Genomic DNA, 25,278 nt, shown 5'->3' on the forward strand with positions numbered 1-25,278 from the left:
TATAGAATGGCAAAGTATGGTTACTATTAATAAACACTATATTGTGCAAAATCTCGTTACACTGAAGAGCTGTTAATTCATAAAATCTTATTATTCCTTAATATAAGAAAACTAGATAAAATTCAGTAGACATCAAAATCATTGCAGAAGCAATTGTTATATTTCAGAAGCAAGAATCACTTAAAATTGCAGATAATTATCATGCCTACTCTGTCCTGACACATTTTTCTCAGTACTCCTAGTGAATCTCTGCAGATCTTCCAAGGGATAGGCACCAACTCTGTGTGTGCTCCGGGGCTGGAGCACCCAACCCACTGAAAAAAAATAGTGGGTGCTCAGCACCCACTGGTTGGCCCCGCCGATCAGCTCCTCCCCTTCCCCCCTCCCCGTGCCTCCCGCCCGTTGCTGATTAGATGGTCAGCAGTAGGCAGGGGGCACTAGGGGATAGGGGGAGGAGCAGGGGCAGGAAGAGGTGGAGCGAGGGTGAGGTGCTCGGAGGAGGGGACGGAATGTGGCGGGAAGAGGCAGGGTGGGGGTGGATCGCACAAAGGAAGAGGCAGGGGTGGGAAGCAGTGGACTGAGGGCATGGCCTGGGGCAGAGCGTGGGTAGAGCACCCCTGAGAAATCAGAAAAGCGGTTCCTGGGTTTTCTGGGCATGCAGAAGTTGGACACACATTCTGCACTCTTTTCCTTGTCCAGGTGGTTACAGTAAGACTCACCAGCAGGTACTAGACAGCCTCCCTCTAATGCCTTCCTATATAAGGAACAGCAGAATGTGCCATTTGGTAGTAGTTGTCTCCAGGGAATAAAGAGAAGTGTAAATATTTGCATCAGTCCCTCTTTATTTTCTGTGAAAAAATATTTATATACAGAAATACAAACAGGAATAATGAATAAATGGACATAGCCTTCTTTAGACACAATACAGCAGACAAGTCAGTTTACTGCAAATGTCATTTATTTAGCTGCAAACTTAGATGGCATATGTGACAAGTATGGCAATTTCCTGACAAAAATGGCAATTGGGAGATCTTACTAGTTTATGTATCATTGTGGGCCACGAGTGAATGTAATTCCATGGGGGAGGGGGACCACAGCCCTCCAAGAACTAAGAAAAGTATGGGGGGGTTATAACAGTTGGGGTCCAGACACCCCCACGTGAGAGCAGAAGCTTTAACCTCCTCCCCACAAAAAATAACCAGTTAAATCAACTGATTGTATGCAAGAGAGACAAGGTGGATGTGGTAATATCTTTTATTGGAGCAACTTCTGTTGATGAGAGAGACAAACTTTTAAGCTTCAGGTCTAGAAACCCGAAGAAGAGTTCTGTGTAAGCTTGAAAGTCTGTCTCTCTCACCAACAGAAGTTGGTCCAATAAAAAATATTACCTCACTCATGTTGTCTTTCTAATATCCTGGGACCAACACGATTACAACAACACTGCATTCAACGATTGTATTCAATGTTATTGTACTATACCAAATATTGAGTAAGGTCTTTTACAAAAGCTTGTAGTGTTCTGAACTTGATGGTCATTATAAGATATGAATACAGACCATGGTTATGAATGTATACGTGGGCAGATAGAGAAAATTATAAATTGTAACTGTGGTACAACTTTAGCATCATCTCACAACAGGATGGTGAAGCAATCAGGCAGGAAGATCCTACCTCTCAAACCAGTTGTTTACATGAAACCAGCTTCAAGTACCCATTCTCTGTACAACCCAGGAAAAGTCTAGGATTGGCCATTAACGTCAATAGAAAGACATTGTGACCACTGGGGATTTCCCCACTTTGAATAGGCATAGTTACTAAAGAAAAAAAAACCCTGCAAACCCTTTTAAAATGGAAGGAGTTTGAAGTGAAAGACACCCAGAAACTGAGGGACAGCCTCTAGGCAGGGAGCTGTCTGTGAAAGGTTCGCAAAAAGAAAAGGAGTACTTGTGGCACCTTAGAGACTAACCAATTTATTTGAGCATGAGCTTTCGTGAGCTACAGCTCACTTCATCGGATGCATACCGTGGAAACTGCAGCAGACTTTATATACACACAGAGAATATGAAACAATACCTCCTCCCACCCCACTGTCCTGCTGGTAATAGCTTATCTAAAGTGATCATCAAGTTGGGCCATTTCCAGCACAAATCCAGGTTGTGTAAAGTGTAAAGCCTGTGGTTGCATCTTTAAGTTACTGTGTAACTTGTATGTGTTTGCTTTCCCTTATTATTTTGTCTTTGAATCTGTGGTTTTTCTATTAAATAAACCTTTTGTTTATTTTTACCCCAAGAACATCTCTGGTGTTCAAACTGGGTGGAGTGTGGGGACCAAAGTAAGCTGGTATCTGGGGAGCTGGTTTCATGCCATCGAGGGTGATGAACCAAAAGGGAAAAGTCTGAGTGTCTGACAGTTAAAAGAACTCAGGGAGGACAAATTTGTAGAAACTTGGGACTGGAAGGGCTGTTGGTGTCATTCTGCAAGGAGTAACTAAGCTGGTGGAAGCCAGGCTGAGACCTTGTGCTTATGGGAAGGCTATTCATTTATACTCCTCCTTAGCAATTTGTCCATGTTTTCACTTTTTTGTAAGATTTCTTTTTGATTTTCAGCTCATTAAAGAGCTATATACTTTAACATGAAGTAAGTTTGGCTTACCCCGTGTAATTTTAATATACAATAAATTGATGGACTTTGCTTATGTGGCATACACAGAATAGGATAGAGTGGTAAAAATTGTATATATGTGTATGTAATGTTGTAGAAACAAATATTTCATATTATATTGCATCATTAAAGGCAGTGCTGATAGCACCACATATTAAGGTTGCCCAACATTTCCTATCATAAGACCCTGTTTTCAGTTGCTTATAACTTTGCCAAACTGTAACCATTCAGGTTGAAATTTTCCATGCTAGCTTGCAATTGCTAGATCTGTCTCATGCTGAATGGAAAGTTTTGGAAACTTTCAGCCAAAATCGTTCTGCCATTTCTGAGGGCAAGGCTCGTTAAAAATACATTGTTTTGCCCATGTAAAAAAATTCTAGTGACCTTTTCTTTGAGAAGCTCTAATGCCCCCAGGCTTTGTAGTAAGAACTTAAAATTTGGTGAGGAGGTGGCCTTTGTCTCAAGGGTATGCCTTTGCTATTTCTGTGAAAATCCACCCAACTTTGTCCAAGTTACAAACCTTTGAAAAGCTGTAGTTTGCACATGCTCAGCAGAGACTTGCTCAACGGTGAAAATCTCTGAAAATTCCATTTTCACTGAGCATGCTCCAGTGCTAGGTTTAGCAGAACTACTCTGTGATTGCAGCTGTGGGCTGCTGAGGATCATGCTGTGGTGTGTCCTGGCACTAGAAATGAGAGCAGAGAACCTGTCCCACCTTTACTCTCAGTGCCCCTTCTGCTAAGTTGAGGCAGCATGAAGATGGAGCTGCCTGATTTGAATTCACAAGAAACAAGGGTCAGACCAGGGAGAGGGGTAGGTGGATGGAGAATTGAGGCTAGCAGTGGGTGGCGGACGGGAAACTGGAAGTGGGAGTTGGGATGAGGGGAGACTGGGACTGGGAGACGGGGAGGAAATAGGGAGGGGGACTAGAAGCCAGGTGGGAGGAAGATTGAAATTGGATGAGGAGACTGGAACTGGGAACCAGTTGGGGGGAGGGGAGACAGATATGATGGGGAGCCAACGTGCAGAGGGAGAACTGGCACTATCTGGGCAAGGACACTGCGACAAGAAGCAAGGGAGTGAGGAGATTGGAATAAGGAGCCAGGGAGAGGTGAGGAGAAGACAGCGATTGGATGGGGGGTGTGAAGAGGGAGACTAATGGGGTGAGCCAGTGAGGATAGGGAATGTGGGTGGTGAGGACAGCAAATGGAGGCTGGTTGGGAAAGGAGCTGGGAGTGGGGAGAACTGAAACTGTCTGGGCAAGGAGAATGGGACTGGGAGAGGGTGTTTGTGTGAAGACTGGGAATAAGGGCGAGACTGGGACAGGGAGTCTAGAGGAGGACTGAGTAAGAAGACTGGTATGAAAAGCCAGAGATGTGGAGACTGGCACTGGCTAGATGAGGACAATGGGACCGAGATGAGGAGAGCCAAGGACGAAGAAGAGACAGGACAAGGACAAGTTGGAGGGGATGGGGAAGAAAGAGTCAACAGTGGAGGGAAATTGGCAGAACAGCCTGGGACCACTAGAGTACACTCCTCTCTAGAGTTTGAAATGGAACCCAAGATTCCTTAGTCTCACTATTTGCTGTCAGCAAATGTTTATAAAACTCATGGGCACAGTGTGGGTCTGTTGTGACAACTGGGCATGCACATTTACCTTAATTGGGAGCTCAACTTTAAAAAGTATGTGAAAGTTCAAAAGATGTCACAAAGATCTATAATAATAAATATTGATGGGGAAAGGTGTAAAAGCAAGACAGAATGAATTAGTCCAAACAAAAAGGTCTACCAATATAACTCAAGGATTGTGTTAAAATCAGGCTTGGTCAACAAGAAAAGTGTGGAACCAGAAGTCAGTGAACCAAAACTGATGAGTTGAAAACTAGGCCTAATTGATGAACAAAATGGGAGCAAAACTGGCTACTAGAGCAAGCTTCACCATCATAGCTGCCACCCCCATCATCTCCTAGGACTCCAGACTTTCATCATCCCGATTCTGAGAGATGTCCGAACCAGACCGGGCAGACAAAGAGACCCAGAAGACACCACTACCTTTACTGGCTCCAGCTGAATCCCAAACAGTGCCTGAGATGAAACAGGAGTGGACTTTAACATCAATAGCTCAAGCCTGTCTCAGCTAACTTCCTTTCTTTTCCCCAAAAGGACAGGTATTACCATCTTTGATGCCATCTAAGACAGAGGCTCTCAACCTTTCCAGACTACTGTATCCCTTTCAGCAGTCTGATTTGTCTTGCATACCCCAAGTTTCACCTCACTTAAAAACTACTTGCTTACAAAATCAGACATAGAAATACAAAAGTGTCACAGCACACTGTTACTGAAAAATTGCTCACTTTCTCATTTTTAGCCTATAATTATAAAATAAATCAATTGGAATATAAATATTGTACTTACATTTCAGTGTATAGTATATAGAGCGGTATAAACAAGTCATTGTCTGTATGACATTTTAGTTTGTAGTGCTTTTTATGTAGCCTGTTGTAAAACTAGGTAAATATCTTGATGAGTTGATGTACCCCCTGGAAGACCTCTGCATACCCCCAGTAGTACACATACACCTGTTTGAGAACCACTGATCTAAGAGACTGTCAAACAAGCGCGCTTTTCCTTGTAAAAACTCTCTCCAGCTAAAGGGAAAGGGAACAAGGGATGTTGTTAAAATGAAAGTCATATGTAATACTTCACATTTCATATGCTTTAACTGTTTTTCTTTCTTTTGTTTATCTTTAATTAAAAGGTAAAGGATTTTTAAGGGTGTGTTTGTCATGGTACTAAGCAGGCTGAGGCCTCTGTATACCAAACCCCGAACCCTGTTTAACACTGTTTCATGTTGGAAAGTGACTGTGTTATGTTAACATCTTTGACCTTTTCTTGCATTATATATTTCATCTAAATTAATACAATATGTCCCATTCCCATCTGATGCATACAGAGGATGACAACCTACAACTGGTGTCTTTCACTTGATTAGCTCAAGTGGCAGAGGTCTGTGTAATATTGAATGTGAAACTGTATTATACTGTTCAGCTACTAGGTGGTGCTGTATATAACATACATTATTTAAGCTAACCTCAGTCTTACCTGGCAGTACCTTAAAGGATCTCCGATGTCTCTCTCTGAAAAGAAGGCTCTGGTGCGGGAGCCTGATCTGCTAGTAGCAGACCTGCAACCTACTGTGTACAATGACATAGTATCAGGAGTAAACTAGTGCCAAAGGAGAACAGACACAGAAGGAACAAAGCAACAAAGGTTGCAGGATTGATCTCATCAACATGCCATTTTTCAGAACCCCAGAAAACTTCAGTTTTGATAAACCTACAGAATGGACAGACTGGAAGCAGTATTTTGCATTGCAACCAAACTCCACAAGGAAATGGAGACATCTAGGTATTCTCTTTATTTATGCTTGGGAAGCAGGCAGAGCATATCCTTAAATCTTTTGCCTTTGCTGAAGACAATCACAAAGTTGACTATGAAAGGATTCTGACTATGTTTCATGCAGGCTTTATACCTCAGAGAAATGTGGTTTTTGAAAGAGCATATTTTCACCAGAGAATTCAAAGACCAGGGGAAAATGTTGAACGTTTTATAAGAGCTCTTCATGCATTGGCTAAAAGCTGTGATTTGGGGACTGCAAAACATGAACAATTCAGAGTCAGGATGGTTATTGGGTTAACGATTAAAATCTTTCAGAGCAGCTACAATTAAAAACAGACTTAAGCCTAAACACAGCTACACAGATAGCAAAGCAGTCTGAGCTAATTAAACAGCAGAATAAAAGGCAGGAGCAACTTGATAAACCTGAAATTAACACAGAAGCAGTAAAAAGACTCAGCATCACCATTAAAAGTCATTACCATAAAAGTCATGAGGCTCTGAGGACATTCGAGGACTACAAAGCTTTTCAGAATAATGTACAAAAATGTCATAGCTGAAGATGTGTCCAGCTAAAAATGAAATATGAAATAAATGCACAAAATATGTACATTTTGTAGTTGTTTGCCACAGTAAGGCAGTGAGAGAGATAACTACAATTACAGAATACAGTCAAGAGCCATTGTTTCTGGGATTTGTCACCTTGTGATGACACAGAGCCTGCTTGGAGAGTGAAACTAAATATTCATGGAAAGACTATTGAATTTAAAATTGACTTTGGAGCTGATGTCACAGTCATTTCAGAAGGGATTTACAATCACCATCCACCCCTCTCAATGCTGAAATCACCTGACGCTGCTCTCACTAGCCCTAGAGGTATTCTGAACTGCATGGGCCAGCCACCAGAGAAACAACTTACAAATCCAACAGCTTTGCATTCAGAATTAATGTGATCAAAGGATCAAAGACCAACAACCTTCTCAGACACAGTGTGGCCACCATGATGGGCCTAGGGAGAAAGGTGAAAGAACTTGACAGATTATTTGATTATATTGGACTTTAGAATGGAGATTCAGTACAAATAATCTTCAGAGACAATTCTGAACCATATAGAATAACAACATCTCTACCAGACAGATTTTGGAAGAGACTAGCTGCAGATTTATGTGAATTGAGAGGACATTAATATTTGGTTGTGGTGGACTATTTTTCCATGTATATAGAAATAATGTACTTGAAAGACATAAGTTGTTTCAGTGTTATTGAGAAACTGAAGTGCATTTTTGCTCACTTTTGTATTCCAGAGCAACTAGTGATGTACAATGGACCACAATTCACTGCAGCAGAATTTAAATCAGTCCAAACAAAGTATGATTTTGATCATATTACTAGCCCACATTACCCACAAGCAAATGGAGAGGCTAAGAGAGCTGTACAGACAGCCAAGAAAATCCTACACTGAGAAGATCCAATCCTTGCTCTTTGAATTACAGATCAACACCAATAACAGCTGAACTACTGGACATAGTCTGGCACAAGTCTTGAAGGGAAGACAACTGAGAACTACTGTTCCAACTTTGGAAAATAATCTATCTCCAAAGTGGCCAGGCATGAAGAGAGTAGGCAAATTGGATACAAAGGCAGAAAGAGTTTACAAACGTTTTTACAAAAGACATCACTCAGAGAACTAATGGGTCTAGAACTTGGTGACTGTGTTTATGTCAAACTGGATGGAGAAAAATGATGGACAAGTCCAGCTGTTATAAAGAAAAAGAATTCAGTGCCCAGATCATATGTGATCAAGACTGACAGTGGAGAGTTCAAGAGAAACTGTTGACATCTACAGTTTGTTACTGAGATAGAACAATCAATGGAACAGAATCTGCAGATGGTATATGGAGAATGAAGAAGACTCAAAGATTCCAAATGGACAACTGCCAGTCATGGAGAGCCAGATGACCAAATAGTTATGTGTTCATGTTGTGTAATGAGAAATCCAGTATGATTCAGAGACCTTCAACAGACTGACACGTACTGAACTTTAAAGATGTTGTACATTTTGCAAATGGCAGGAATTCCAAATTTAAAAGGGGAGATGTAATGCAATACTAAACTGTATTATACTGCCATCACAAAGTGCCACTCTGTGTAACATACCTTATTTAAGCTAACCTCAGCCATGTCTGGCAGTACATTAAAGGAACTTAAACTGAACACATCTCTAGTGTCTCTCTTTGAGAAGGAAGCTCTGTAGCCAGTCTATGTATGCTATAGGAGCCCGACCTGCTAGCAGCAGCTCTGCAACCTACCATGTGTAAGTTGTACATGACATTCTGTGTGGAGGATCTAAACGTTCTGATCCTGTCAATGATTTAGGTGGGTATGGATATGCTGCCACATGATGGAATTTTTATTTTTTCAGGTCTTTATTTTTTAAACCTAGGAAATTACACACACAAAATACATTGAAAGAACTTTATTAAGATCGCAAAATCAAGCACTCAAAAAATTACAAAATACCAGAATTAAGGTTGCCTCTGCAACCTAAACTCAGTTTCCTTGAGCATGTGCATTATGATGCAGTCTTTAACTACGGGTATGTGATCACATACATATTTTCCACAGGACCCCTGCCTCCTTCCATGTGCAGGATGGACATGCTCTGAGGGTGAATCAGGTTTGTGTACAGAAGGAGGAAGTAGGACTCCTGCCTCATTTGTTACAGAAATTGGAAGGTGTGTAGTGAGTGAGGGCTGCAGGAAGAGGGAAGGTGGTCTCAAGGTCAAGGCAGTTTAATGCTGCCCTGGAGAACTGGATTCTATTGTTTCCCCTTGTGATGGGGGTTAACCCCACACAAGGCCTGAAGGAGTTAAGGTGTCTAGGTGGGCCAATTAATTGCATACATTGAACCTGGAAGAGGAGCCAGGGCGTAATGAGGATTAATTAAAGCAGAAATTGAGCTGGAGAGGAAGAGGAGGGGCCTGTATAAAGCCCAGTAGCTGTGTGTAGAAGGGGACTGTAGAGAGATAGAGGGCTGTAGTCACTTTCAGCGTGAGAGACAGCCAGGTAGAAAATAGCCTAAGGATATAGCAGTAAGATTTAGGATTTTGCAGAACTTGACTGCTTGTTGTAGGGTCCATGGGCTGGGGAAGTGGCACCATTAAGGGGCAATGAAAGAGAAGACTGCTGGGACAATGGGTCCCAAGAGACTTCGAGTGTCCCCCCCTTCCCAGAAGGGAAAGGCCAAGCCACAAAGCGAGAGCAGTGGAGTCCTGGGTGTGTGAAAGGGGCGTTGCCCTGCAGAGCTAATCCCCAGACATGATCAGAAGGAGGTGCTCTAGCAGTGAGTAGAGCACTCTGTGACACCCTTTGCCAAAGAGTGCCTAGTAATGCCAGGTGAGTCATTTCAACTAAATTTTTCACAGGCAGTCACTAATTGTATGTTCCTCAATTTCTTGGTGCCTGACTTGATACTTCGGGGTCTGATTTACAGAAGTGATGAACAACCACAGCTGAAGTCTTGGGAGCTTGTACTTTGAACATATAAAGTACTTTGCCAAGAAACTCTGAAAAATCAAGTCCTAGGGGTCTCAAATTTTACCCAAAATTAATGGATACTTTTGAACTTCATCCCTCTGATGCAGTTCCCCAGCTGTAAAATGAGGATAACCGCCCTTCCTCTTCTCACAGGGGTGCTATGAAAATAAATTCATTAATGTTTGTGAAGCATTCTGATTCTATAGTGATGAGCACACAGAAAACCACATGAAGAAATTAATAATTCTGACTACAGAGCTGGCTTTGAATAGTATGATGTAAATAAGACCTGGGGCCACACACAGAAAAATGAAGAGGAAAACAAAACACTGAATAGTGAGCAGTGTCTGTCCCATGCACTGAATGAGGCAGAGGTCTGGGGGGTGATGGCGGCGGGAATTGGATGTGGATCAGGTAATTATAGACTTCATCATAATGCATCCATACAAGTGGGCTGTAATAAGGTTGTTAGGTAACGCTAATTCTGGCATTTACTAACTTTTGAGTGCTTAACTTTGTAACCTTAATATTCTTCTAATATAACTTATTGGTGTGTGACTTTAGCAATGCAGTGTGATCATGTAATTAAAGACTATTATAATGCATAGTCGCCAGAGATAAAGTTTAGGTTAAGACTAAAGAAAGAGAAGACTTTATTTTGTATCATATTTTTAAAAATCTGGTGTTATGGGAAGGTTAGAATAAAGAGAGTTGCATTTTTCTTTGAATGAGTTAAAGTTCATGGTCATCCCCATTCTTTCAGGGATGGAGTTCCTGATTTGCTGACCAATTACTGTGAAAGTTATCTTTCCTACACACATGAGCTCACTTTTGAGGTTGATAATTTAAATTTTCTTGTGGAACATAGCTGTCATAAGAAATCATGATCACAGAGGGTGAGATGGTTCCTGTGCAACCTGCTGTCTGTTGGCTATTTTCCCTATTCACAACAGGGAAATGCAGGTATAATAACTCAATTCACCAATCTTTACAACAAGAAATAATTAATTGCCAGTAGTTGAGAACCCCTTTACTTGCCCATGTTAATGTAACATATTTAAAAATGTAACTATATATCTGAACACTTGAAAATTACTTACACTTGAAAATTTACTGGGAACCTTAAAACATGTATTTTCAAAAAGATATTACTCAGATTTTAATCAGCCAGGAAGCTAAAATTTCACCCAATTTAAGAGCCAAATTTGCAAAATTACTTTATCTCAACTGCTTATAATTTGCATGCACTGTTATTTGTGCAATGAAACAACAGAATGTGCATGTCCAAACACCTCTATCAGCCAGTTAAAAGCTACTTACTCTGCATGAACAGATATGTTCAGGCAGCTTCAGAGATATTTTTGGAAATTTGACCCTAGACATTACAGGACTGGTTTGCACAAATATAAATTTGGAAACTCCTAATTTTGAACAAAATAAAAATTACCAGCAGAAGCTGACAAAATACTTTCCCCCTCCCTCCTAATATTTAGAATTATTTTAGATATTGGCAGAAACTTTCCCCCTTCAGAAAATAAACTTCTGCTTTTCCTCTGTTTCTCAAGCACATTGAGCTGACAGCTCCACAAGCAAGATGGCTGCCATCAAAAACCAGAGCCTTCAGCTGAGGGTCATGTGATCTAGTCTCTCTTCTTTAGGATCTGTATGAACACAGCAGCAAACAGTCTAGCAGCCAGTGCTGCAAGCAGACTTGCTGAAAGCTCTGAAGACTTGAAGGTTTTTTGCAATCTGTGGAGCATCAAGAATACAGATAGATGAAATGCATGTTGATTCTATTACTTGGATGCTCTGTTATGTATTACAATTTTTAAAGAGAATTGTGCTTGATCTGGGGGTACACTCACAGAAGGTCACATAGGATTATGGTGGGCTTTGTTTTTGTTTTTTTTTTTGGTTCATTGAAGACTGGAGTGGTATCTGTTTTAGGATTTAAAAAATTATATTTCATGGGAAACAGCTGGTGCTCTGTGGAAGCCATTGAACATTCATTTACTTTCCTCTGAATGGAATTTAAGTATCTTCTCACTATGAAGACCATATATGCAAAATTAATTCATTTTTCACAGTAAGAAAAGTGGATATAGTGTGTTAGGACAGTTGTAGGGGACTTGGCACTGAAAAAGAGATGCTTTTCCTCTCTTTTGTGAAAAAGCTAAGCAAAGACTGAGAACAGGGGAAAAAACATAGTTGATTTTTCTGTAAGTTTTCCAATCCTATTTTAATGTACAATAAATTGGTTTTATTGTGATCTGCTGGGAAGGTGACGTATGGTGTGGACTGGATTTTTCTCATTCATGTTTGTTGTGGTAAAACATGCTGAGGAAACACTGTGACATGGAGAAACAAGAAATATGGGAAAAGTAATAGCAGGACAGAGTCATGTTTTTCTCCCTTCTTTCCTTTCCTGAGTATAATGATTCATGAGGTAGAGATATGACAAGTCAAACCTGCTTTCCAGGACAGAAATTCAGTGAAGACTTTGCTGCGTACAATGAACTTGGCTTTATTCACAAAAGCAGTTCTTTTGCCTGTACGCTCTGTTCAGTGAAAAGCATTGGTTCAATCATGTGTGATTATTAGGTAGGGAGAAGGAAGAAAACACTCACCATGGGGTACAATGGAAGCTGGATTTCAAGGAATGAAAGTGACCATGCCCTCTATCAGGATGTTACCAGAGCTGTAGAAATTAGCAATGTGTCTAATACACAAATTGCGTGGAACAATAGAAGCTACAATGGGATTGGACTCTTGGAAAATGGGGAGTACAGTGAGGAGCAAACCTACAGACATTTCACTACCACTGTGCAAATTGTCATCTTTATAGGCTCTCTGCTGGGTAAGTAAGCATTGTTGCAGTTTTTCTGTTATGTGAGTTTACTGGTGGCTGCAGTCTGTGACCCACGCCCAGACAAATAATTACTGTGGTCACAAATTACTAACACATGGGCATCTCTTTGTTGTCATTTCAGGTTCTTGCTGTCTCCTCAAGTGGAATTAATAAAGTGTGCCTTTGAGTTTTCTGTAGGTTTCTGATGCTCTCTGTAATATAGATTACCGCTGTCAAAATTAGTCAGTTGAAATTGCCTTGATATGCATATGTATTATTTAGTAAACTTTCCCTTGGGAACTCAAATAGATGGAAGGATAATGCATTGATTGTGCTCTTATTTTCAAAGGTAATGGGGTATACAGTAATTATAATAGAAATTAATTTAAAATGTTTGGGATAAATGATACTGAATTTTTATATTTGAGACTGTCCATTTTACATTGATCTCCTGCAGATTTCAATTGAATCCTTTGTAAATGTTCTTTGGGCTGTACATTCAGTTATCTGGGTGATATTGTACTTATTTGCCATCTAATAGCTAACAAACTAAACTTAATTAAGATCCTGTACCGTTTAGATACATGGTAGTAACTGCTAGCTTTAACTTTAAACATCTGTGTATATTTGCTTTATAAGGATTTGCAGTGTGGCATTTTGTTATCAGTTACATTTGCTTTTCTTTCAAGAGACAAGGCAAGACAGGCATTAGAAACGGTTTTGTCTGTCATACCTGTAGGTAATCTTGATTTATACAGTTTGGGAGGTCAATAAATTAGATTTTAATAAAATGCCACTAGTAGGTAAGTCATGCAAAGCCAGTTATTTTAATAAGATGAGACTTTTTCACACAGGAGCTGATCCTGAGAGCTACTAAGCACCTGTGGCTTTGACAGTTCTAGGGCACTTGCAGATGGTCCCCACCTCTCAGGATGAGGCTACAGTCTTTTGGACACAACTAACTGAACATTTTCAGTGGTGCTAGGATATATTTTGGTGGGGGTGCTGATAATTTAAAAAATTAACTTCTCCCTAGTAACAATTCATATTTCTTTTGTCTATCTTAAATGATTATACTGAATAGTTTCCTTTCTTATTCTGTATTTAGAATAGTCTTGTGATAAAGACGTTGGACTGGGACTCATATTCAAGTTAAATTTCTAGCTCTGCCAAAGCATTGCTGTGTGACATTGAATAAGTCACTTAGTCCTTAGGTTCCCCATCTGTAAAATGGGGATAATTCTTCTTTTCTTCTGCCTTTTGTCTGTCTTGTCTATTCAGACTATAAGCTCTTTGTGGTATGGATTCTCTTATTAGGAGTTTGTACAGTTCCTAGCACAGTGGATCCACAGACTCTGTCAAAGTGTCTAGGTGGTATTGTAATACAAGTAATGATATGTAGACTCAGTTAAGCCCCAGTCCTAATATTGGCATTCATGAGTCAGACTCCAAAAAAATCAGACTTAAAAATTAGATTTTTAAAATACAATTCATTTGCCTTCTGTTTCTTGAGGCTTTAGAATACCATGGGGTTATCTATTCAGATTTTTCTCTACAGGCATGAGAGCTAAAAACTTACTTTCATGTAATTGGTGTCTTCCCGGGAGTTGGGCTTTAAGGAAAAATACTGAATCTCAAAAGACTTATCATAAAATCATGAGAGTTGGCAACATTGCAATCTGATTCATCCAGCAAGACCCCTGGTGAAGTAACTGAGGCTCTGACGTTGGTGCGAGGGTGCATCTGCAGATTAGATTGTAGTCTGGGGCCTTTGTCAGCTTCCTTTGTCTGTGCAGGTCTTTCACACAACAAAAAAGGAGGGGAAAACTTTTTTTTAAAAGGAAAATGTGATTGTAAATCAACAAAAATGGGTAGGGGGCTTGGCGCAGGTGTAGTACCTAAAACTACTTCTACCTCTTATTTTTTGAAAGTAAATTCTCCCTATATATGTCTCTGCTGCACTGAATCACAACCTATTTTAAGTACTTATGACTTCCTATTACCATAATATCTGAATACCTCCCACCATTGAATGTACTTATCTTCACAATGCCCCTGTGTGGTAGGGAAGTTTGACTATTTCCATTTTACAGATAGGAGACTGAATCACAAAGAGCTAAGAGACGAAGGGCAGGCAAACTTTTTGGCCTGGGGGCCATGCTGGGTTTCCAAAATTGTATGGAGGGCCGGTTAGTGGAAGCTGTGTCTCCCCAAACAGCCAGGCGTGGCCTGGCCCCCGCCTCCTATCCGACCCCTGTCCCCTAAACACCCCCAGACCCCTCACCCCTGACTCCCCCCTGCTGCCCCATCCAACTCCCTCCCCCCCTCATTCCTGACTTGCCCCCCGGGACCGCTGACCACTCCCCCCCACAACTCCCCTGCCCTCTATCCAACCCCCTTACCGCACTGCCTGGAGCACTGGTGGCTGGCGGCACTTACCGGGTCAGGCCTCGGCTCTGCAACTGCGCTGCCCAGAGTGTTGCGCCGGTGGCGTGGCACGCTGAGACTGTGGGGGAGGGGGAACAGCAGGGGAGGGGCTGGGGGCTAGCCTCCCAGGCCAGGAGCTCAGGGGCCGGGCAGGAGGGTCCTGCGGGCCATAGTTTGCCCACCTCTGGACTAGCCCAAGGTCACACAGGAAGTCTGTAACCCAGAGAAGGGAATTGAACCCCACTCCCTTGAGTTCCAGGCTAGTGCCCTAATCACTGAATCATTCTTCCTGTCTGACAGAATAGCTGTGTACAGATATTGCAGATAACACTGTGTTGAATGATATTTCAGGATGTAGAGGGTTCAACTTCTGATAGTTTGTCATTTGTTTCAGGCCACTTGAATGGAAGCTCATCCTACAAACATTTAAGCATGTTCTTATCTTCCCATGGTAAAGTTATTGCAAATGCTTAAATATTTGCTAGATTAGGTGTCTATGGTGTGGAATTACTTTGTAATCTTTAAGATTAAACCCTGTGAAACTGTAACTGTAATATAAACCTAGGGACCAGATCCACAAATCAGTACTCATGTGAGCAGCCTCATTACCTTAAATACCCGTATGTAGATTGAGCCCTACAAGAAAATTTAACAGTAACAGGTCTTCTTTTAAAGAGAGATGTACAATGTTTGTTTGTTTTTTTTTCATACCTGTGACTTGTGGGAAGACTTGTAACAGTAGGTGGTGTATTTGTGTTAGTTTTTCCTGTTATATGTGAAGAGGTTGTTAGTGTGAATGGTTTTGGTATTTGACTTTAGTCTTCTACACAGTAAACAAACAGCTCCAGTAGTTTTTTCTTTATGGCTAATGTTAAAAATACATTAACAGTACATTCTCAGATATATTTTATAATTTAATTGACAATATTAGATAAACAAATGTTAGTTTGCTGGAAATGGGTTTGGATCCCAGATGTCACTAGCCTGCCAAGGCCTGAATATGGAAGTGACTTTTAAATATGCAACAGTAGGTTTAACTGGAAGACACAAACCAAAAATATCAGAAGGGCATGCAGTGATGTGGGGCTCATTATTATTTTTTTTTAAATGTGTAAATATTTTGAATAACCTTCATTTTATACTTTAGTATTTCTGACATTAGTAATAAAGAATCAGAAAATGCCAGGTTTTGATTGGACAAACATGAACTTTGGTCTAAAAATCCTTTTATAAACTAGTGCGGTTAAATGTAAGAATTGCTGCTATTAAAGATGATTATGTTAATGTAGCAGTCAGACTTGTTTACAACAACAAAAAACATTGAGTTTTTGGGTTTTATTCTTCCGGCCTTTCTCTCAGGAAACCCACCACTCTTCCTTCTCCACTGCCAGTGTGGATGGCTGTGCCTTAAGTGCAACAGGTAGATGGATCACTGTGGTCAGGTTCTTGACTGGAAGGAAGGGGTGAAGTTTCCTAGCAAGCTGGATGTGAAAGGAGGCATTTTTAGATACCCAAACTTAGTCAAACAGAACCCTGAGACTTTACACCACTTTGATAAAGGGAGGCTGTATGCCTTCAGTGGAAGGGGGAGACAACATCTTGGGTAGCTCTTCAAAGAGTTTCTCTTTTTCAACCAGCACTACTTCAGTCTTGCCTGGGTACAGCTTCAGCTCATCATCCAAGAGCTGATTTCTTGTAGGTGTAGCTCACGAAAGCTCATGCTCAAATAAATTGGTTAGTCTCTAAAGTGCCACAAGTCCTCCTTTTCTTTTTGCGAATACAGACTAACACGGCTGTTCCTCTGAAACCAACATTTTAGTAGTAATGGTAGTTGCATCATTTCAGAATAAGATGTATACTTGTGCAGCATCAGCATACTATTGACAGCTGAGCCTGTAGTATCTTGCTGGCTTTGCCAGTGGAGCTGAAGAGAAGAAGGGGGTAGCATGGATCCCTGTGGGACCCTGCGGGTGAAGGCCTTTGGAGAGAAGGAGCAGTTATTCATCACCACCCTGAGCTCTTTTGCAGAGGAACAATTGCAGCTATTGTAGTGCTGGGACATCATCTCATGTGAAATCATGTAGGTATGTCAGCAATACCTTTTGGTCCACTGTGTCAGTAACTGCATAAAGTTCCAGCAGTGTGATCATGGAGATCTTATGGTCCTGGACACAGGCAAGAAGGATGTCTTTTCATGCTACTAGAGCTGTCTCGGTAGCTGTGCCCTTGCCTGGATGCTTATTGTGAGGCATCCAAGGTGTAGGCTGATGTTCTATGTTGTTGGTGCTTGTTGGCTACTTCTTTCTCAGTTATTTTGCCCAGGAATAGGAGCTTTGAGACGAGATGGTAGTTAGAGAGGTCTTCAAGGTTGAGTGATTGAATTCTTGAGAATTGGGCAACTATGGCAGTTTTTATGGAGTTTGGTAGGTATGCAGCTCTGATGGAGGAACTGGCTATCTCTATTAGTTACTCCTGAGGGCATTCTGTGCCAAAAAAATAAAAATTCGAGGCCCAATATTTTAAAATTCTACAACATTTATTTGTCAAATAAATGTGGAAGCTCCAGCATGGCATTGGGGAGCACAGGCCACTGGCTGGCTGCACAGAGGTGGGAGATCACTCTGCAGCTCCCACCCAGGACATGAACTCAGCGGTAAGGTTGCACCCAACCCTGACACAGCGCAAGGGCTGGGCCTGCCCCCGAAATACCCCAGGGCTCTGTCCCTCCGTGCCAGATGCACAAGGTGTGGGCAGGCTTGACAAAGCCCTGGCTGGGATGATTTAACTGGGAATTGGTCCTGCTTCAAGCAGGGGGTTGGACTAGATGACCTTCTGGGGTCCCTTCCAACCCTTATATTCTATGATTCTATGATTCAGCCTGGCAGGATCCAAATATGGAGGGGCTTAGTGTGGGGTGATCCAGGTGTGGGTTGAGAGGGTTCTCTGTGGGGCAATCTGGGTGTAGGCAGCTTGTTGGGGGATCTGGGGAGGGGTGTGTGTGTGGGGGGGATCTGGATGCGCAAAGGCTTATTGGGGGTGGGTCTGGGTGCAACAGTAATGGGACTCTGCAGGGGGGTCCAGGTGAAGGGAAGTGATTATTCCCCTCTATTCAGCACTGGTGAGGCCACAACTGGAGTATTGCGTCCAGTTTTGGGCCACCCACTACAGAAAGGATGTGGACAAATTGGAGAGAATGCAGTGGAGGGCAACAAAAATGATCAGGGAGCTGGGGCACATGACTTATGAGGAGAGGTTGAGGGAACTGGGCTTGTTTAGGCTGCAGAAGAGAAGAGTGAGGGGGGATTTGATAGGGACCTTCAACTACCTGAAGGGGGGCGTTCCAAAGAGGATGAAGCGAAGCTGTTCTCAGTGGTGGCAGGTGACACACAGAACAATGTGCAATGGTCTCAAATTGTAGTGTTGGAGGTCTAGGTTGGATATTACGAAACACTATTTCACTAGGAGGGTGGTGAAGCACTGGAATGGGTTACCTAGGGCGGTGGTGGAATCTCCATCCTTAGAGGTTTTTAAGGTCTGGCTTGACAAAGCCCTGGCTGGGCTGATTTAGTTGGGGTTGGTCCTGCTTTGAGCAGGGAGTTGGACTAGATGACCTCCTGAGGTCTCTTCCAACCCTAATCTTCTATGATTGATAAGGTGGTTGGGATTCGGGGGTGGGGGGTGGGGTCTGGGTGTGCGGGTGGGGGTCCAGATGGTGGGGGAGTGGGACTCAGTGGGGGTGGGGATCCAGTTGCAGCTGATTGTAGCTTGGTGGGGATCTGGGTGTGGGTGGCTCATCAGGGTGGTCCAGGTGCAGGGGGAGTGGGGCTCAGCAGGGGGAGTTCTGGGAGTGTGCGTGGGGGGGACGTTCAGCAGGAGGGTCTGGGTATGAGGGGGTCTGGATGCACAGGGATTGGGCAGATGGGGGAGCAGCTCCCCATACAACGATCCTTCCCCCTGCAGCTGAGGAGCGATGGCTGCAGGAAGCAGGATGGGGGAGTTTGCTGAGTTCCTGAAGCCTGGGAAGAAATCTGGGGGTGGCTCTAACCAGGCCCCGGATGCCGTGCAGGGGAAGAGGAAGTCCCGTCCCGCCCAGCCGGGACTAGCATCTGAGCTGGGTGTAGCGTAGGAGCTGCCAGCCGGGTCTTCCCTCGTCCCGCCCCCTGCCCCACAGTGATTTAGCTGCCTTGGGCACCCAAAACATGCAGCTGGTTAGGGTCACATGGCTGCTGTTGTGGCTTTCCTTTCCTTTCCTTTCCTTTCCTGTCAGAAAGTCATTTTTCTGCGGGGAAGCAAAGAAATCTGTGGGGGAAATTAATTCTGTGCGTGTTCAGTGGCGCAGAATTGCCTCAGAAGTCATTAGTAATGGGTATACTTGTTCTTGACTGGCTTTCCCCACCCAGGAGGGGAATGGATCTCTTTCACTGGTTGTGGCGCAAATATTTTTTTCAGAGCTTCTTGAACTTTGGCATATGTGATGGGGCCAAATTCTCTCAGGAGTGATGTGGATAATGTGATCCAGTGAGGGGTAGAATTTTCTTTTAGTTAGTTCCATACATATTCGGTTGGTCTTATCAGCGAAGCATGCTTTCAGTCTTCACACTTGTTAGCCCAGACATCAGAATCAAGACTTTGCTATCTCAGATAAGCCAGTTTATTAGGTGAAATAGCTCTACTGGCTATGATTCTGCTGCATTGATTGTGGTGGAGAGAAGGCTTGTTTAACTGCATTGGTATAGTCCTGTAAGAGATGTTTGTGCTATTGACAGATGGATTCAGATTTTTTTTTAACCACTGTTTTAACTTTCTGCCTGTGCATTTCATCTACTGTAGTTCATCTCTGAACATGGTGATCTTTGTCATTATGGGGGGAGTGAGAGTGGATATTAAGCGATTGTACTGTTATACTGACTCATTGGCTTTATGTTTGTGTGTCATTCTCCTAGCGAGTTCAGGAGCCTTCATGGGCACAACAGCTTTAGTTGGCCCTAGTGAGAAGGAGGGGATGGATTCAAATGGATAGCCGTCTTTGAGACACAGACCTAACAGTAGACACCTTTTATCCCCATTTGGTTCAGCTGCTTCCAACAGGCTGGCTCCTACATACTCCACTTCATAGCCTCCTCCTCACTGAGCTGCAGTTGGCTCAGCCTTCAGATGGTGACCACGGGTGTGTCCTGCCACATAGTTTGGCCATACTGAAAGCTTCCCATATACATTCAGAATGGCTACTGAACACACATTGTGACTACATACCCCAGATTCTGGATGGTTCTGGCTCCTCCACTCTGCCTGGCTCCAGCAAGTCTGTAGGCACATAGCCGCCTCCCCCCACCCCCAAGAAACTATATAGCTTTGCCATTGTTTCTTCCCTTGTTTGCAGTCATTAAGGACATTACACGGCAAAAGGAGATTTTATGTTACAAATTAAATTATGTAAGATAAACAGTTATATTTGTAAGCTTTTCTCTGAAAATTCTGGGAGAGGTAACAGATTCCTTAGGAAGGCCAGCCTTACAGTTTAAGAAATTCTGCAGTATGTATGTTTGCTTTGGGGAAGCGGTTGGGTGGGGTAGGGATTGAGCACCCCCCGGGCCCAGAGGAAACTGGCGCCTGTGGTCAGGGAGGTTAAGCACTGGAATAAATTGCCCAGGGAGGTTATGGAAACTCCATCATTGGAGATTTTTAAGAGCAGGTTAGATACACACCTTCAGGGATGGTCTAGATAAAACTTGTCCTGCCATGAGTGCAGGGGACTGGACTAGATGACCTCTTGAGGTTCCTTCCAGTCCGTCAATTCTATGAGTCTACAAGGTACCATCCAGAGAAAACCATGGTCCTCAGAGAAGCTATTAATTGGGGAATATCTCCAGGCTGACTCCAACTAGGCTGGCAAGGTTTACTCTTCCTAGGCCAAACCTAGGATCAAAGAGGTTGCTAAAACTTTAAAGATGCTGGCCTAAGGAAGAAACAGGGGTCAAGTGGGCTGTCAGCAGCTCCCTAGGGAGAGATGGAGACTGACACACTGAGAAGGAGATGCAGAAAGCAGGCTTTCTCTCCCAACGCAGAGATGGAGGTAACTGGGCTGAATGGAACTCACTAAGCTTGCAAGGAAAGAGTAACGTTTAGCTGGGGGGAGGTGGGGAATATGTGTACAGGATTCTTTGTTTTATCCCTTTGCTCTGAGTGCTGTGTGCCTTTGGTAAATAAGAGAGACAAGGAGGGTCAGGTAATATCTTTTATTGGACCAACTTCTGTTGGTGTGAGAGACAGGCTTTTGAGCCACACACAACTCTTCTTCAGATCTGTGAAAGGTACTCCCAGAGTCACAGCAACATGCAAGGTGGAACAGATTGTTTAGCATAAGATGCATCCGATGAAGTGAGCTGTAGCTCACGAAAGCTTATGCTCAAATAAATTGGTTAGTCTCTAAGGTGCCACAAGTACTCCTTTTCTTTTAGCATAAGTAGTTAGCACATATTGTAAGGGACCATTCAAGGTAGAGTGGCCCATTAACACCTCTGCAGTTATAGGACAAAAAGAGGGGGGGTAATGGGTTACAGGTTGTTGTACTAAATCATAAATCCAGTGTCTTTCTTCAGGCCATGATTTTTAGTGTCTAGTAGAATAATGAATTTAAGCTCCCAGGTTCATCTTTTGAAGGTGTTGTGCAGGTTTCCTTTGAGGATGAGGACTGATAGGTATATAGAGTGACCGCTTTGTGAAAAGTGTTCACCTTCAGATGATAGGGTGTTTTTGTCTTTTATCATTTTCCTAGGGTGTGAGTTCATTTGAGAGCACAGTGATTGTCTGGGTTCACCCACATAGTTGTTAGTGGGACACTTAGAGCACAAAATGAGGTATACCACATGTTGTGATAGGCATGTGTGGGATCCATGGATCTTGAAAGGTGAATTATGGGGGACATTGTTGATCATTGTAGCAGTGGAGATATGTCTGCAGCTTTTGCATCTGATGTTCTGGCAGTCTGGTGCTGCTTTGAGTTGGTGTGTCCTGATCTGTGGGGTGTTTGCTTTTGATGATCTTGGAGAGGTGGACTTGGGGGGAAGGGGAGGGGTGTTCTGAAAGTCAGAAGTGGGGGTTCAGGAAATATTTCTTTCAAGATGGGGGGCGGTCATCATCAAGTATGGATTGTAGTTGTTTGATAGGGTGTATGGGTTCCAGTGTGGGGTGGTTAGTAACAACTAGGGGTCTGGAGTCGGAGGTGGTTTTATTTCTGTATTGAAGCAGGTTCTTTTGGGGTATTTGGATGGCCCATTCCATGATGCGATCTAATTCTCTAATGGAGTGTCCTTGTTTGGTGAAGGTGGTTTTAAGTGTGTTAAGGTATTGTCATAAATATAAAGGGAAGGGTAAACCCCTTTGAAATCCCTCCTGGCCAGAGGAAAAATCCTCTCACCTGTAAAGGGTTAAGAAGCTAAAGGTAACCTCGCTGGCACCTGACCAAAATGACCAATGAGGAGACAAGATACTTTCAAAAGCTGGGAGGAGGGAGAGAAACAAAGGGTCTCTGTCTGTCTATATGCTGTTTCTGCCGGGGATAGACCAGGAATGGAGTCTTAGAACTTTTAGTAAGTAATCTAGCTAGGTATGTGTTAGATTATGATTTCTTTAAATGTCTGAGAAAAGAATTGTGCTGAATAGAATGATTATTTCTGTCTGTGTGTCTTTTTTGTAACTTAAGGTTTTGCCTAGAGGGATTCTCTATGTTTTGAATATAATTACCCTGTAAAGTATCTACCATCCTGATTTTACAGAGGTGATTTCTTTACTTCTATTTTTATTAAAAGTCGTCTTGTAAGAAAACTGAATGCTTTTTCATTGTTCTCAGATCCAAGGGTTTGGGTCTGTGGTCACCTATGCAAATTGGTGAGGCTTTTTATCCAACATTTCCCAGGAAAGGGGGGGTGCAAGTGTTGGGAGGATTGTTCATTGTTCTTAAGATTCAAGGGTCTGGGTCTGTAGTCACCTAGGCAAATTGGTGAGGCTTTTTACCAAACCTTGTCCAGGAGGTGGGGTGCAAGGTTTTGGGAAGTATTTTGGGCGGAAAGACGTTTCCAAACAGCTCTTCCCCAGTAACCAGTATTTGTTTGGTGGTGGTAGCGGCCAATCCAAGGACAAAGGGTGGAATATTTTGTACCTTGGGGAAGTTTTGACCTAAGCTGGTAAAGATAAGCTTAGGAGGTTTTTCATGCGGGTCCCCACATCTGTACCCTAGCGTTCAGAGTGGGGAAGGAACCTTGACAGGTATATATCCTGGACTTTCTCCTCAGAGCATATTCTGTGGTACCTGAGTGCCTGGATGTTGACAACAGATTTCTTGGTATGTTTGGGTTAGTTACCGGATCTGTGAAGGGAGGGGTGGCGATATTCTGGGTTTCTTGCATATGGTTGTCTGTAGGATTATATTGTTGAAGCTGACTGTGGTGTTCAGGAAGTTGATGCTAGTGTGGGAGTGTTCCAGAAAGAGTTTAATGAACAGGTGGTGGTTGTTGACATTGTGGTAGAAATCTATGAGGGTGTTTAAACCATATGTCAGAACCAGCTTTAATTAGCTTGCTGCACACAGGTCCTGTGAGGAAAAGGGCTTATAGGTGCCAAACAGTGTTGGGCCTGTCACATTAACACAGTTGGTAAACAGGGGGACTGCAGTCCAGAGATCTAGTCTGAGTAGTAGGACCACATGGTTCCACCCAGAGAGGTGTGGAAGTAATGAAATCTTTCCCCAAAGGGGTGCTCTCAAGAGGCACTAAAAGGGGTCTAAGGCATGGCTCACCTGTAAATTTGTTAGTCTCTAAGGTGCCACAAGTACTCCTCCTTCTTTTGCATGACACATGGCTAGCTCCTGAAGAGGGAGATTGAGGTCTACTAAGGGTAGTACAGAGATGATGACAATTAAATATTAACTAAATTTTCAGGCACCATACTAACAATGCGGAAAGTACCCAAAAAGGGTAAGTGTACCAAAATCTAAATAATGTAATTTGTTTCCTTTCATTATACCCTGTATTTATTTCATATATCTTCCTTAAAATCCTTAGGTTTGCACACAGAACCTGAGAATTGCCATACTGGGTCAGACCAATGGTCCATCTGTTTTCCAGTACTGGCCAGTGCATGATGCTTCAGAGCGAATCAACAGAACAGAGCAATTATTGAGTGATTCATCCCTGATCATCCAGTCCCAGCTTCTGGTAGTCAGATGTTTAGGGAAACCCAGAGCATGGGGTTGCGTCCCTGACCATGTTGGCTAATAGCCATTGATGGATCTATTCTCTGCGAACGTATCTAATTAATTATTTTTTGAACCCACTAATACTTTTGGCCTTCACAACAGTCCCTGGCAACGAGTTCCACAGGTTGACTGTGTAGCATGTGAAGAAGCACATTTCTTTTATTTTAAACCTGCTGACTATTATTTTCATTTGGTGACCCCTGGTTCTTGTGTTATGTGAAGGGGTAAACAACACTTCCTTATTCACTTTCTCCACACCGGTCATGATTTTATAGAACTCTGTCATATCCCCCCTTAGTCGTCTCTTTTCTAAGCTGAACAGTCCCAGTCTTCAGAGGCGCCGACTCCATGGGTGCTCTAGGGCTGGAGCACCTACAAAAAAAAATTAGCGGGTGCTTAGCAGCCACCGTCAGCCAAGCTCTCTGCCCACTGGTGGCCCTTGCCGATCAACTCCTCCCCTGCCCTCCCAGTGCTTCCTGCACACCATGGAACAGCTGTTCTGCGGCATGCAGGAGGTGCGGGGAGGAGTGGGGATGGGGTGTGCTCGGGGTAGGGGGCGGAAAGAGACTGGGAAGAGGTAGGGTGGGGATGGAGTGGGGGTAGGAAGAGGAGGCAGTGGTGGGGCCTTGGGGGAAGAGGTGGAGTGGAAGTGGGGCCTGGGGTTGAGCACCCCTGGGGAAAACTAGAAGCCGACGCCTGTGCCAGTCTTTTAAATCTCTCCTCGTATGGAAGCTGTTCCATATCCCTAATCATTTTTGTTGCCCTTTTCTCTACCTTTCCCAATTCTAATATATCTTTTTTTGAGATGGGATGACCAGAACTGCATGCAGTAATCAAAGTGTGGGTGTACCATGGATTGATAGTGGCATAATGGTATTTTCTGTCTTATCTATCCCTTTCCTAAAGGCTCCTAACTGGATATACAAGTAAACAATGGAAGGAAATGATCTATCTCAACATTTTTTATTGCCACCATTCACTGTGGTATCTCAGTGTCTTCGACATAAAATAAATAGTAAAGTCCCTGATGGACTTCCTGGAATCTCTGGCTCTTCTCATTTTTCAGTAAAAATTCTTCTATGTCTATCTTTTGGTTTGGGTTGGTTGGTTGATTTGTTTGCCACAGATTTTTATTTTTATTTTTGCTGGGGTGAGG

General features: G+C 42.9%; 1 protein-coding gene across 1 annotated transcript in view; it reads left to right on the forward strand.

Annotated features, from left to right (window-relative positions):
- The first annotated feature begins 11,276 nt into the window (after positions 1-11,276).
- The window catches only part of GPR176 (G protein-coupled receptor 176), a 77,480-nt gene continuing 63,478 nt past the window's right edge, over positions 11,277-25,278 (forward strand). The window contains exon 1 of the mRNA XM_048853126.2: positions 11,277-12,451. Within this exon, the coding sequence (XP_048709083.1) occupies positions 12,223-12,451 (229 nt within the window). The 5' untranslated portion in view covers positions 11,277-12,222. The remainder of the gene's footprint in view (positions 12,452-25,278) is intronic.

Source organism: Caretta caretta, chromosome 6 (genome assembly GCF_965140235.1).
Source record: "Caretta caretta isolate rCarCar2 chromosome 6, rCarCar1.hap1, whole genome shotgun sequence".
In the NCBI taxonomy this organism is placed as follows: Eukaryota; Metazoa; Chordata; order Testudines; family Cheloniidae; genus Caretta; species Caretta caretta.